This window comes from Gigantopelta aegis, chromosome 10 (genome assembly GCF_016097555.1).
Source record: "Gigantopelta aegis isolate Gae_Host chromosome 10, Gae_host_genome, whole genome shotgun sequence".
Taxonomy (NCBI): domain Eukaryota; kingdom Metazoa; phylum Mollusca; class Gastropoda; order Neomphalida; family Peltospiridae; genus Gigantopelta; species Gigantopelta aegis.
This window is the reverse complement of record NC_054708.1, coordinates 8,095,401-8,108,374: the sequence shown is the minus strand read 5'-3', so window position 1 is coordinate 8,108,374 and position 12,974 is coordinate 8,095,401. Positions and strand designations below refer to the sequence as shown.

At 36.0% G+C, this 12,974-nt stretch overlaps 1 protein-coding gene across 1 annotated transcript in view; it reads left to right on the top strand.

The window, feature by feature from the left end:
• The window catches only part of LOC121382926 (hemicentin-1-like), a 140,748-nt gene that overhangs the window by 90,286 nt on the left and 37,488 nt on the right, over positions 1-12,974 (top strand). Inside the window, exons 49-58 of the mRNA XM_041512607.1 lie at positions 846-1,016; positions 1,643-1,813; positions 2,482-2,652; positions 3,432-3,602; positions 4,137-4,301; positions 6,491-6,634; positions 7,139-7,276; positions 9,688-9,843; positions 10,265-10,468; positions 11,397-11,459. Of these exons, the coding sequence (XP_041368541.1) occupies positions 846-1,016; positions 1,643-1,813; positions 2,482-2,652; positions 3,432-3,602; positions 4,137-4,301; positions 6,491-6,634; positions 7,139-7,276; positions 9,688-9,843; positions 10,265-10,468; positions 11,397-11,459 (1,554 nt within the window). The remainder of the gene's footprint in view (positions 1-845; positions 1,017-1,642; positions 1,814-2,481; positions 2,653-3,431; positions 3,603-4,136; positions 4,302-6,490; positions 6,635-7,138; positions 7,277-9,687; positions 9,844-10,264; positions 10,469-11,396; positions 11,460-12,974) is intronic.

Here is a 12,974-nt window from a genome sequence, read left to right as displayed (position 1 = left end):
TCGGATCACCCCGCGCCACGTCAAGTCCAGTCCTCCTCTTCGGAACAGGTGGGACTGCCCCTGGCGGTTGAGCCGCCACGTTTGGTCCCCCCTGTGAAACCTTGGGTCGCCTCCTCCTTCTTCTGCTAGGTGCGCGGGTCTTCCGGTCACCGCCATATATCAGCGTGACGGTCGCCGAGTCGCCATTGTGCTCTACGCGATACTTGGACAGAGGCCCAAGCGCACGGATCACAGCCCCTAGGGTGGGGGGGAGAATAATCTCCACGTTTTCTAAACTCAACTTCATCCTTCGAGAGTTAGTGCAGAAGTGCTAAAATCAAGATGATTTAAACTCATTTCTGGATTACACAAATACAGTCTTGAACCTCTATGCTAATTTGTGTTGTTGGTTAGTTAACTGGTATAGCTTTTTCACTTTTTGTAATATTTCCATTGTTTACCAATGAATGGTAACTGGGGTAACTGTTTTTATGATAATTGTGATATTTCCATTGTTCACTAGTGAATGGTAACTGGGGTAACTGTTTTTATGATGATTGTGATATTTCCATTGTTCACTAGTGAATGGTAACTGTTTTTAAGATAATTGTGATATTTCCATTGTTCACTAGTGAATGGTAACTGGGGTAACTTTTTAAGATAATTGTGATATTTCCATTGTTCACTAGTGAATGGTAACTGGGGTAACAGTTTTTAAAATAATTGTGCTATTTCCATTGTTCACTAGTGAATGGTAACTGGGGTAACAATTTTTATGATAATTGTGATATTTCCATTGTTCACTAGTGAATGGTAACTGGGGTAACTGTTTTTATGATGATTGTGATATTTCCTTTGTTCACTAGTGAATGGTAACTGGGGTAATTGGCATGAATGGCAGCCCTGTACGGCATCGTGTGGGCCCGGAAGACGTCAGCGACAACGCCTGTGTAACAACCCAGCACCAGAGTTTGGTGGGGACAGCTGTGGCGGAGCGCACACAGACTTGGGCAGATGCAATGTCAGGTCTTGTCCAAGTACGTTAAACTTTATTCTTAAAATATGTTAATAGATCCCCAGTAGCTAAACAAAAAGAGGGTAACCCATGTTGTAGTGACTGCGGGTTTCATCTCATTTTATGTGTGATCTTAAATCATAAGTTTGACATCATATAAAGTTCTGTATTCATTATGATATAATAACATTACTACAGAGACTAGGATTCCATTTGTTTGTTTTGTTTAACGACACCACTAGAGCACATTGATTTGTTGGATGTCAAAATTATGGTAATTTCGACATATAGTCTTAAGAGAGGAAGATCGCTACATTTTTCCATTAGTAGCAAGGGATCTTTTATATGCACCATTACTACAGACAGGATAGCACATACTACGGCCTTTGATATACCATTTGTGGTGCACTGGCTGGAATGCGAAATATGCCAATGGGTCCACCAAGACTGACTGCGCATCAAGCAAGCACTTTAACCACTGGGCTGCATCCCACAAAGACTAGACATGGGACACCAAAATAAATTGATTCATAAAGATAAGGGATACAATTATTTTTATTTAAAACATTTTTAATATTAAACTGTTGCCATGGTAGCAAAAATGTATCTTTTTATTGTCTCTTCAATGTTTCCCATTTCTGTGTCTAGTTGATGGTAAGTGGGGTGAGTGGACCCACTGGAGTCCGTGCAGCCTGACATGTGGAGAGGGACACTCGACCCGGGGGCGCAAGTGTGACAGTCCCCACCCTCAGTACGGGGGGCAGTCCTGTCAGGGGCAGGGCAGTGAGAGGAGGGCATGTAGAGCTCAGGCTTGTGCAGGTGAGTGACAGTTTGTGTCATTAGTATCTTAGCCATCTTGTAAAATACTGAGGAATTTACAGCTTACCACATTGAAATAACAGGTTTAACTGACGATGAAGTTAGTAAGGTTGAGCTCATGTTAATTTTACCTTGAATATTGATTATTAGTGCTTCAAAACTGTATATCATTGTATGTATAGTCCTGATCTTACAACAGGTTCTCTTTCTCTCTCTCTCTCTCTCTCTCTCTCTCTCTCTCTCTCTCTCTCTCTCTCTCTCTCTCTCTCTCTCTCTCTCTCTCTCTCTCTCTCTCTCTCTCTCTCTCTCTCTCACACACACACACCATCACACACAAAAATATAATCACACCATCACACACAAAAATATAATCAAAGGTCAAAAGAAACATGTCAGACACCAAATTACTATTGTAAAATATATCCCATTTCATTTCCTTTCTCTTTAATATATTCTACATTTAAATTTAGGATCTTTATTGGTCTATATTAGACCATCTAAATTTAATATTTTTTATGGATAAGGATGCTTTATATCTATATTAGACTATCTAAATATAATACTAAAATTAAATACATTTGATAAAATCTGTTTCTTTACATTATGATAGTTGATGAAGCGATATACAATACAAGTTTTATGAAATCTGTTTATTAACATCGTGACAGTTGATGGTCGGTGGGGAGCCTGGAACGAGTGGTCTCAATGTTCGTTGTCATGTGGTGGCGGTATGATGTCACGCAGTCGACGGTGCGACAACCCGCGACCTCAGCACGGCGGGTCAAACTGTCTGGGAATCAGTGAACAGAAGGACTACTGCAACAGTGAACAGTGTCCTAGTGAGTGAACGGTTGTAGTCCTAGCTGGTTGAAGAAAGTAGAGCTGGGAGGCTTCAGTTACTCCCAGTAAATGTGTCAACTACAGTTTTATTATACACAATTAAAGGGCAGTAGATATTTCCAGCATTTTTCTTTATTTATTATAGTCAAACCTGCTCTACTAGCCACCTGTTGTAAGTAGCCACCTGTGTTAAGAGGCCACTTGTTTATTAGTCCTATACCGGTACAACCGAAGGGGAGTATAGGTTTTGTCTCTGTCCTGTCTGTCCATCTGTCCCACATATAATTTTCCAGACTTTTTTTTCCTCAATGCCTCAAGATACAGTGCTGACATTTTGTGTATAGGTTTACCATGTGCTGATATGGATCAAGTTTGAGTTTCATGGTGATTTACCCAACTTTAACAGAGTTGTGGCCTTTGGAACTTATGAGATTTGAAAATATGTCACTTTAGCAGTACTCTCAGAATGCCTGTTTCAATATGCTGTTTTATAAGTGTAGGAGAGGGCGTTGTAAGTTGGCAAACTTGGGACCAAACTTTTTCTTGCTCATGCAATAAAATATGTTTCAACCCCTGTAATTGCCCATGGCAGTCCAAGGAGTTTTTAATTCTCTTTGTTTGCTGTGGATTATATTCCTTTTTTATATTAGTGCCTTCAGCACTTAACATAATATTATAACATAACAAAACAAAATAAAACAAAGAGTAAAAAAACATGTCAACATGCATTGATATTATTGTATGACAAATAATATTAGTGTATGTTGTTTTATCATAGTCCATGGCAACTGGGCCCCTTGGAGTGAATTTGGCGAGTGTTCAGCAAACTGTAACAGTGGAAAGCGCCGACGCTTCAGAACGTGTACGAACCCAGTCCCGACAAATGGTGGCAGGTCGTGTGTGGGACCCGCGGAGGACACAGACGTGTGTAACACTCAGCTCTGTCCTGGTGAGTTGGCTGTGGGGTGGACGTCTCTCTCTCTCTCCCTCTGTCCCTCTCTCCCTCTGTCCCTCTCTCTCTCTCCCTCTGTCCCTCCCTCCCTCCTTCCGTTCCTCCATTTGTCCATCCGTCCATCCATCCATCTGTCTGTGTGTGTCTTTCTGTCTGTCAAATGTTGCAATAACCATATAAATATTATTAGATCCCAAACCCAGATAGCTGATGTTTAAGATGTGCTGATGTGTTATTAATATAAACAAATATTCTTTTCCTTGAGACACACATAGCGGGACAACACAAAAATATTTCTATATGTTCTATATAAAGCAACTGACACCTGTGTTTTTTAAATTATTGAACGGGAACTGGGGAGAATGGTTGTAGATGTTTCATTGACAATGTTTTGTTTTAGTGAACGGGAACTGGGGAGAATGGTTGTAGTGTTCTTTGATGTTTCATTGACATTGTTTTGTTTTAGTGAATGGAACTAGGGAGAATGGTTGTAGTGTTCTTTGATGTGTGATTGACATTGTTTTGTTTTAGTGAACGGGAATTGGGAAACTTGGGGAGAATGGTCGCAGTGTTCTAAGACATGTGATGAGGGAACTCGTGAACGTCACCGCAAATGTCATCAGCCTCAACACGGTGGTCGACAATGTCGAGGCAATAACGTCCAGATAGACGAGTGTGTACTCAAGTCATGTGATCGTAAGTTATATGTGTCATCAAGTCTTGTAATCGTGTTATATGTGTCATCAAATCTTGTAATCATGTTATATGTGTGATCAAGTCATGTAATCATGTTATATGTGTCATCAAGTCATGTGATCGTAAGTTATATGTGTCATCAAGTCATGTAATCATGTTATATGTGTCATCAAGTCATGTTATATGTGTCATCAAGTCATGTAATCATGTTATATGTGTCATCAAGTCATGTAATCATGTTATATGTGTCATCAAGTCATGTAATCATGTTATATGTGTCATCAAGTCTTATAATTGTAAGTGTTATCCTAAGTGTTATATATGTCATCAAGTCATGTAATCATGTTATATGTGTCATCAAGTCTTGTAATCATAAGTGTTATATGTGTCATCAAGTCTTGTAATCATGTTATATGTGTCATCAAGTCTTATAATTGTAAGTGTTATCCTAAGTGTTATATGTGTCATCAAGTCATGTAATCATGTTATATGTGTCATCAAGTCATGTAATCATGTTATATGTGTCATCAAGTCTTGTAATCATGTTATATGTGTCATCAAGTCTTATAATTGTAAGTGTTATATGTGTCATCAAGTCTTGTAATCATAAGTGTTATATGTGTCATCAAGTCTTGTAATCATAAGTGTTATATGCGTCATCAAGTCTTGTTATCATGTTATATGTGTCATCAAGTCTTGTAATCATGTTATATGTTATCAAGTCTTGTAATCATATTATATGTCATCAAGTCTTGTAATCATGTTATAATCCGGAAGTAAATTTATCTAGTGGACGCTGCTTAAATGCGGAATGACTATAATTGTTTGCAATTACACAAGTGCATGTGAACATCGATGCAATTCCTTACAAGAAAATGAAATGCGAAAGTCTGAAATGCATTGCATGGTTTAAGTTCGGAAACGAAACTACTGTTGTTGAAATTTTTGTCGAGAACGAAACACCATTCTCGACTTTTCTTACATGTGGTAACCTCCCAGTAACCAGAACGACCGTTCTTGACTTATTTTGATGCCTGTTATATGTGTCATCAAGTCATGTAGTCATAAGTGTTGTATGTGTCATCAAGTCTTAAGATCATACGTCATTATATGTGTCATCAAGTCATGTTTTCTTATGTCATTATATATGTCATCAAGTTGTGATCATAAGTCATTATATGTGTCATCAAGTCATGTGATCGTAAGTGTTACATGTGTCATCAAGTCATGTAATCTTAAGTGTTATATGTGTCATCAAGTGTTATACTTGTATTGTGTTATATGTGTTATCAAGTCATGTGATCGTAAGTGTTACACGTGTCATCAAGTTGTGATCATAAGTCATATGTGTCATCAAGTCATGTGATCGTAAGTGTTACATGTGTCATCAAGTCATGTAATCGTAAGTGTTATATGTGTCATCAAGTCTTATAATTGTAAGTGTTATATGTCCATCAAGTCTTGTGATCATAAATCATTATATTTGTCATCAAGTCATGTGATCGTAAATGTTATATGTGTCATCAAATCTTTAAATCATAAGTGTTATATGTGTCATCAAGTCTTGTAATCATAAGTGTATATATGTGTCACTATGTCATGTGATCATAAGTATTATATGTGTCATGATCTCTGTTGTAGTAACAGTTCAGTTAAGTACATTCATTACCCATTAGGCACTTAATTTTCACTGTTGCTTTTATTTTAGGGTGCCCTGATTTCTGCATAAGCATAAAATAACATGAAAGTTAGAGCATCAAATCACATACTTCATAGTAAGCACTTAACCCACCTCAAGCAGTAAAACTTACCAAAGAATACAACATATCAGAAGAATCTGTTCTTAAACATGTTAGTCTTTTCTATAATTTTGTTTCAATTATCTAGACATGGAGAGTTACTGCCCCTCTAACACCTATCTTATACCTTTGTGAAACTTGGTGGAAGTGTTGTAAATATTTTAAGTTAAAATTGATTATGTACCTTTTTATCTGTATCACCTTTTGGTTGTTGTGTCTTTTCCAGATGTAGCTCTTGTATCTGCATGTCAGTTGATGATCTTACAAGGCCTTCGGCTCATAGTGCAAAGAGACTTGCAAGGACAATGCATTTTTCAATTTTGTTTAAGAGAGCTTTGTAAATCAGGCGTCTGCTCTTTTTTAAAACTAGTTTTGTTACATTGTTTTCAGAATCTCCGAGAGTGGCGCGAGGTAATCTGATTGGTAACATTAACAACATCGACATCGTCGAGTCAACCATTGTGTCGGAAATGGATCCAACAACATCCGGCACCAAGGTCACGGCAACTGTTAGAAACGTACCTACAAATATCGGTGAGAGTTTAGTTAAACACTGTCTAAATGATTTAAAATTATATCCCAAAAATTACTCATTAAGACAAATTGTATTATATTTTGACTGGCAAATTGGCATTGATATAATATTTTTCAAATGTGTTTTGTAATATTTTACAGAATATGTACCAAAGCATTATGATTTTTTTTAAGCTTACCATATCTGACTGTAGGGCAGCACATTCCAAACTATGCTTGTAATCACCTAGTATGATAGTGTTATATCACCTTTGTAGCCTGTGTGCAGCATCTAATTTTTACAATTGTTTTATCAATACTAGACAGTTTTATTAATTTTTCTTGTTTTTTATTGACTTATTGGATTTTCATTGATGTTTGAAATCTAAAACATTATTCTGAATTTTTATATATATATATATATATATATATAATTTTCTTATTTACATGTTTGCTACTATATTTTTCCAAAAGCATCAGTTGGTAGGGTTTTTTAAAATAAATAATTTATTTATTATTTTCCAGCACGACACTTGCAACATCTGATTTCTCTACTGACGCCAGTGTACTGGACGACAGCTTCGGAAATAGACAATGCTGTCAATGGATACACTTTGACCAAGGGAGAGTTTCAACGCGAAGTGCAGGTGGAATTTGCAACTGGTGAATATGTTTAGTTAGCCTCTGTGAATACAGAGATTGGTCATATATTTCATAAATTATAGTCATTCTTATGTCAAATTAAGGGTTACACTATCTGTCCTGTACACTTATCAGGGTCTCTCTACTGAGCTATCTACTATAAACTTCTTACTTAAGTATAAAACAATGGAAAGTAGATTCTAGAAAAAACAAGTAAATGTGAGTCCGTTTTAAGTATCAGAGCAAGTGCAGAGCAAAGACGAATACATATAACTGAAAAACAATGATCCAATTATAGTGAACACAACATGGGTAAAATACGGATCGGATAATTTTGTCATGCTCATATACCAAGAAGGTTTCGAGCATGTCTGTCCCAGGTCCCGTCTCTGGATAGCCAGAAACCTGATCCGGGACAGACGGGTAAAATACATGTATATTATGAACCAAACAGTGACAAATATATTTTTTAAAAACCTACTTAACTATTGAGTTGTAGTTTGTGTTGTTTGTAGGTAAGATCACATGAACACATAAAAATGTCAGTAAATTAAGAACCAAACTACAGTAACCATTGAGTCATAAGAACCAAACTTCTGTAATCATTGAGACATAAGAACCAAACTTCTGTAACCATTTAGTCATAAGAACCAAACTTCTGTAATCATTGAGTCATAAGAACCAAACTTCTGTAATCATTGAGTCATAAGAACCAAACTTCTGTAATCATTGAGTCATAAGAACCAAACTTCTGTAATCATTGAGTCATAAGAACCAAACTTCTGTAATCATTGAGACATAAGAACCAAACTTCTGTAACCATTGAGTCATAAGAACCAAACTTCTGTAATCATTGAGTCATAAGAACCAAACTTCTGTAACCATTGAGTCATAAGAACCAAACTTCTGTAATCATTGAGACATAAGAACCAAACTTCTGTAATCATTGAGTCATAAGAACCAAACTTCTGTAATCATTGAGTCATAAGAACCAAACTTCTGTAATCATTGAGTCATAAGAACCAAACTTCTGTAATCATTGAGTCATAAGAACCAAACTACTTTAATCATTGAGTCATAAGAACCAAATTTCTGTAATCATTTAGTCATAACAACCAAACTACTGTAACTACCGAGTCATAAGAACCAAACTACTGTAACCATTGAGGCATAAGAACCAAACTTCTGTAATCATTGAGTCATAAGAACCAAACTTCTGTAATCATTGAGTCATAAGAACCAAACTACTGTAATCATTGAGTCATAAGAACCAAACTTCTGTAATCATTGAGGCATAAGAACCAAACTACTGTAATCATTGAGTCATAAGAACCAAACTACTGTAACCATTGAGACATAAGAACCAAACTTCTGTAACCATTGAGGCATAAGAACCAAACTTCTGTAATCATTGAGACATAAGAACCAAACTTCTGTAACCATTGAGTCATAAGAACCAAACTTCTGTAATCATTGAGTCATAAGAACCAAACTTCTGTAATCATTGAGTCATAAGAACCAAACTTCTGTAATCATTGAGTCATAAGAACCAAACTACTGTAATCATTGAGTCATAAGAACCAAACTTCTGTAATCATTGAGTCATAAGAACCAAACTACTTTAATCATTGAGTCATAAGAACCAAACTACTGTAACCATTGAGTCATAAGAACCAAACTACTGTAATCATTGAGTCATAACAACCAAACTACTGTAACCATTGAGTCATAAGAACCAAACTACTGTAACCATTGAGTCATAACAACCAAACTTCTGTAATCATTGAGGCATAAGAACCAAACTTCTGTAATCATTTGAGTCATAAGAACCAAACTACTGTAACCATTGAGTCATAACAACCAAACTTCTGTAATCATTTAGTCATAACAACCAAACTACTGTAACTACCGAGTCATAAGAACCAAACTACTGTAATCATTGAGTCATAAGAATCAAACTACTGTAACCATTGAGTCATAACAACCAAACTACTGTAACCATTGAGTCATAAAAACCAAACTACTGTGACCACTGAGTCATAACAACCAAACTAGTGTAAGCATTGAGACATAAGAACCAAACTACTGTAACCATTGAGACATAAGAATCAAACTAAACTACTTTAATCATTGAGTCATAAGAACCAAACTACTTTAACCATTGAGTCATAAGAACCAAACTACTGTAACCATTGAGACATAAGAACCAAACTACTGTAACCATTGAGTCATAAGAACCAAACTACTGTAACCATTGAGTCATAAGAACCAAACTACTTTAACCATTGAGTCATAAGAACCAAACTACTTTAACCATTGAGTCATAAGAACCAAACTACTTTAACCATTGAGTTATAAGAACCAAACTACTTTAACCATTGAGTCATAAGAACCAAACTACTGTAACCATCAAGTCATATTCTGTGTTTTAGGTGAGATACTGAAGATGACTCACTATGTGACGGGAGTGAACCAGGATGGAGTGTTGAACTTTGACATCATCATCCGGGGAGAGGTTCCCGACCTGGGGCCCCTCCACCATGTCTACCTGGCACCCTACAACGAGCAGTACGTACAGACAGGACCCGGTCAGTACTCAGTCATATATCATGATGTTCTATTTAAACAAAAGTTAATTATCTTTTTTTAAATAGAAATAGATTAATTATAAATTTTACATTTCAAATTGAAAAATAATAATTTGAAACATATTCTTCAAATTAATGTGTTACATAATGATGTTCTATTTCATTTTGGTTTATGTTACTTTTATTGTTATGTTTTAAATAGAATTAAATTAATTTCAAATTTTACATTATAAATTAAGAAACAAAATTCATTTTGCAACATTTGTTAAAATTAGTCTGTCACGTAATGATGTAATTCTTTTTTTTTTTTCTTTTTTTTTAAATAGAATTAATTACAAATTTTACATTACAAATTTTACTTTACAAATTAAAAAAAAATGTTTTGCAACAAAGCATATGAAATTCTTCTTTTCTAAACAAGGTACACTGTATGCATATTCCTCCCGACTGTTCCACGCTGATGGTCGAATGATGCCGTACGCGTGGAACCACACCATCACCTACAACCCCAAGCTAGGCAAGATGCCATATCTGGTTCAGGAATTGTACACAGAAGCCATGGATGTGTCACTGGACCCGAACGAGGAGTCTGTTCACTTCCAGCTGCTGGCGAGCATTGCACCAGGTAATCTTTGTCTTATTGTCTATGGTTTTACACTTAAAGAGTTTGTCCTGAGTTTGAGGGGCGGAACGTAACCCATTGGTGCAGCACTCGCTTGATACACAGTCGGTCTATGATCAACTCCTGTCGGTGGGCACATTGGGCTATTTCTTATTCCAGCCAGTGCACCACAACTGGTATATCAAAGGCTGTGGTATGTGATATTCTGTCTGTGCATACAAAGATCCCCTTTGTTATTAATTGCCTGCAGAATCAAACCACCTCGATGGATCCATTCAACTGATTAGGTTTTTTCTCGTTCAAACCAGTGCACCACAAGTGGTCAAAGGCTGTGGTATGTGCTTTTTTGTCTTTGGGATGGTGCACATAAAAGATCCCCTTCCTCCTAATGGAAAAATGTAGCACATTTCCTCTCTAAGACTATATGTCCAAATTACAAATGTTTGACATCCAATAACTGATGATTAATAAATCAATGTGCTCAAGTGGTGTTGTTAAACAAACCAAACTTTACCATTCTGAGTTTACTGTTATTGTAATGCCTTCTTGATTAGTAGACCTCTTTTAACAACTTCTGTTACATCTGCAATTTAATGTTTAATATTAATGTTTAAAATGAACTTATCATAAACATCTTACAGTGGCAGAAAGCTAGGGACAGTCTCTTTAATAATCTGAATACAAACTGAATTTTAACATTTTACTTTAATATTTTCTTAATTTTCAATGTTTACATTACTTTCTCTGACTTTTATTCTATTATTTTAAAAAAAAAGGTTGATGTAAAAGTATTTGATAATCTTATATAATACAAGAAGTCAATTAACAGGTTGCAAACTTTACCACAATGGTATAAAAGAAAACTTAATAACATTACGAGGAAGAAACCACAAGCATGAATTCATATTTTAAATTTTTTATTGTTGTTCAGGATCACCAAGCAATCGTTGTCCATCTGGTTTCTTCCACGATGAGGACGGCTCCTACTGTAGAGGTATTGTATTGGTTTACTACTGGGACATGTCACTTGAAGGACAACTGGGGAGAAGTGGAACTTCTTCATACATTCATTTTAATTTAATTTGCATGCTTATGTCCACTGAGATTCAAGCTCTTTGTCCTGGACACTCACCTCAGCTATTTGGTCTGTCTGTCCATGGCCTCAGGTAGCTATGCACCAGGGGTGGGGAAAAGCCCTTTTTCCCCGGTCTGGGACCGATTCTCGATCTCTGAGACCGAAATTATTGTTTAAAAACGCACGTTTGCCGGTTCCACTTTTGTCATTCTTGTCGGTCCGAAGCACCTGTCCATTTCTATTATTGAAACAAAGTGGACCGGCCAGCCCAGACATCGATATCTCGTGCATGATTTAAAATAATAAATAAATAGTGGTCAATATGGCTGGTGTTTCAGACGTTTGTGATTTTAAAGTCTGCCTAAGTATATCACCAGTCAATGAAGTCGGACCTACAGTAGTGTCAATCGACTGCCACTAGGCTAGACATTTGTCAAAGTCGCTGAGTCGGTCAAGAGATTACATAGACATTAACGATAGCACCATTCTTGGTTTAGAGAGCCATCAAGGTATTACACTCCAATTAAAACAAAGGACCCAGAATTTGCAACTGGTTACAATCAACACCTGACAACACCTGTGTACGGAGCTGTTGGGTCGAGTGTCCTAGTCCGAAGCATGAGGCTTTTGTGCAATACAAACTGCTTAAAATAGCATAAAATATAATGAAATAATCTATAAATGTATTTATTGTTGACTGTTCAATGTAGTGTATCCAATAATTATAAAGGATTTTTAAATTAACAAAAGGTTTCCACCTTTTTTTTAACAAGTGGGAGTGAGTAGAACAGCTACATGTACTGTTATCTCAAGAGCCAGTAGAGGTCAAATTTCATCCAATCAGTGATGACGTTATTACTCTCTTTGTCTAAACATGTGCTAGCTCAGGCTGTCAAACGCTTCAACGGTGCCATCTTTTATTAATTTTCAAGATACAGTACTGAATACTTGTACTTTTTATACATATATGGGAATTAAAATTCATAACTTTTATTCCTTTTTTATATTGTTTATTCTATTATGTAAAATATATACAATTTGTGGGGGTTTTCACTGATCATATGTGATTAATTTTTTTTTTTTCAATGTTTTCATGTTTATCGTTTCGCGTTCATGATTCAAGATAAAACTATACAAATATCACTATGATTTAAAAAAAAACTATTTGGCAAATATCGGGGTTTTTTAAATTTAGTTAGTTGTTAGTGATTAGTGAAAGGAAAGTTAGTGTTACGTGTAGTGGTTTTACACCTCGTTGAAATTGAGTCGTTAAAATTCACTCTGGTGACTGTGTTGTCAATACCTGTGAATGATCATTGTTTGTAACATGAAGGTGATAATCAGGTCATTCCATGCCAAATCACCAATCGACTTTTAGAAATCTTACACCTAGGATCCAGGATAGTTAGGATTGAATATCCTTAAAGTGTATAA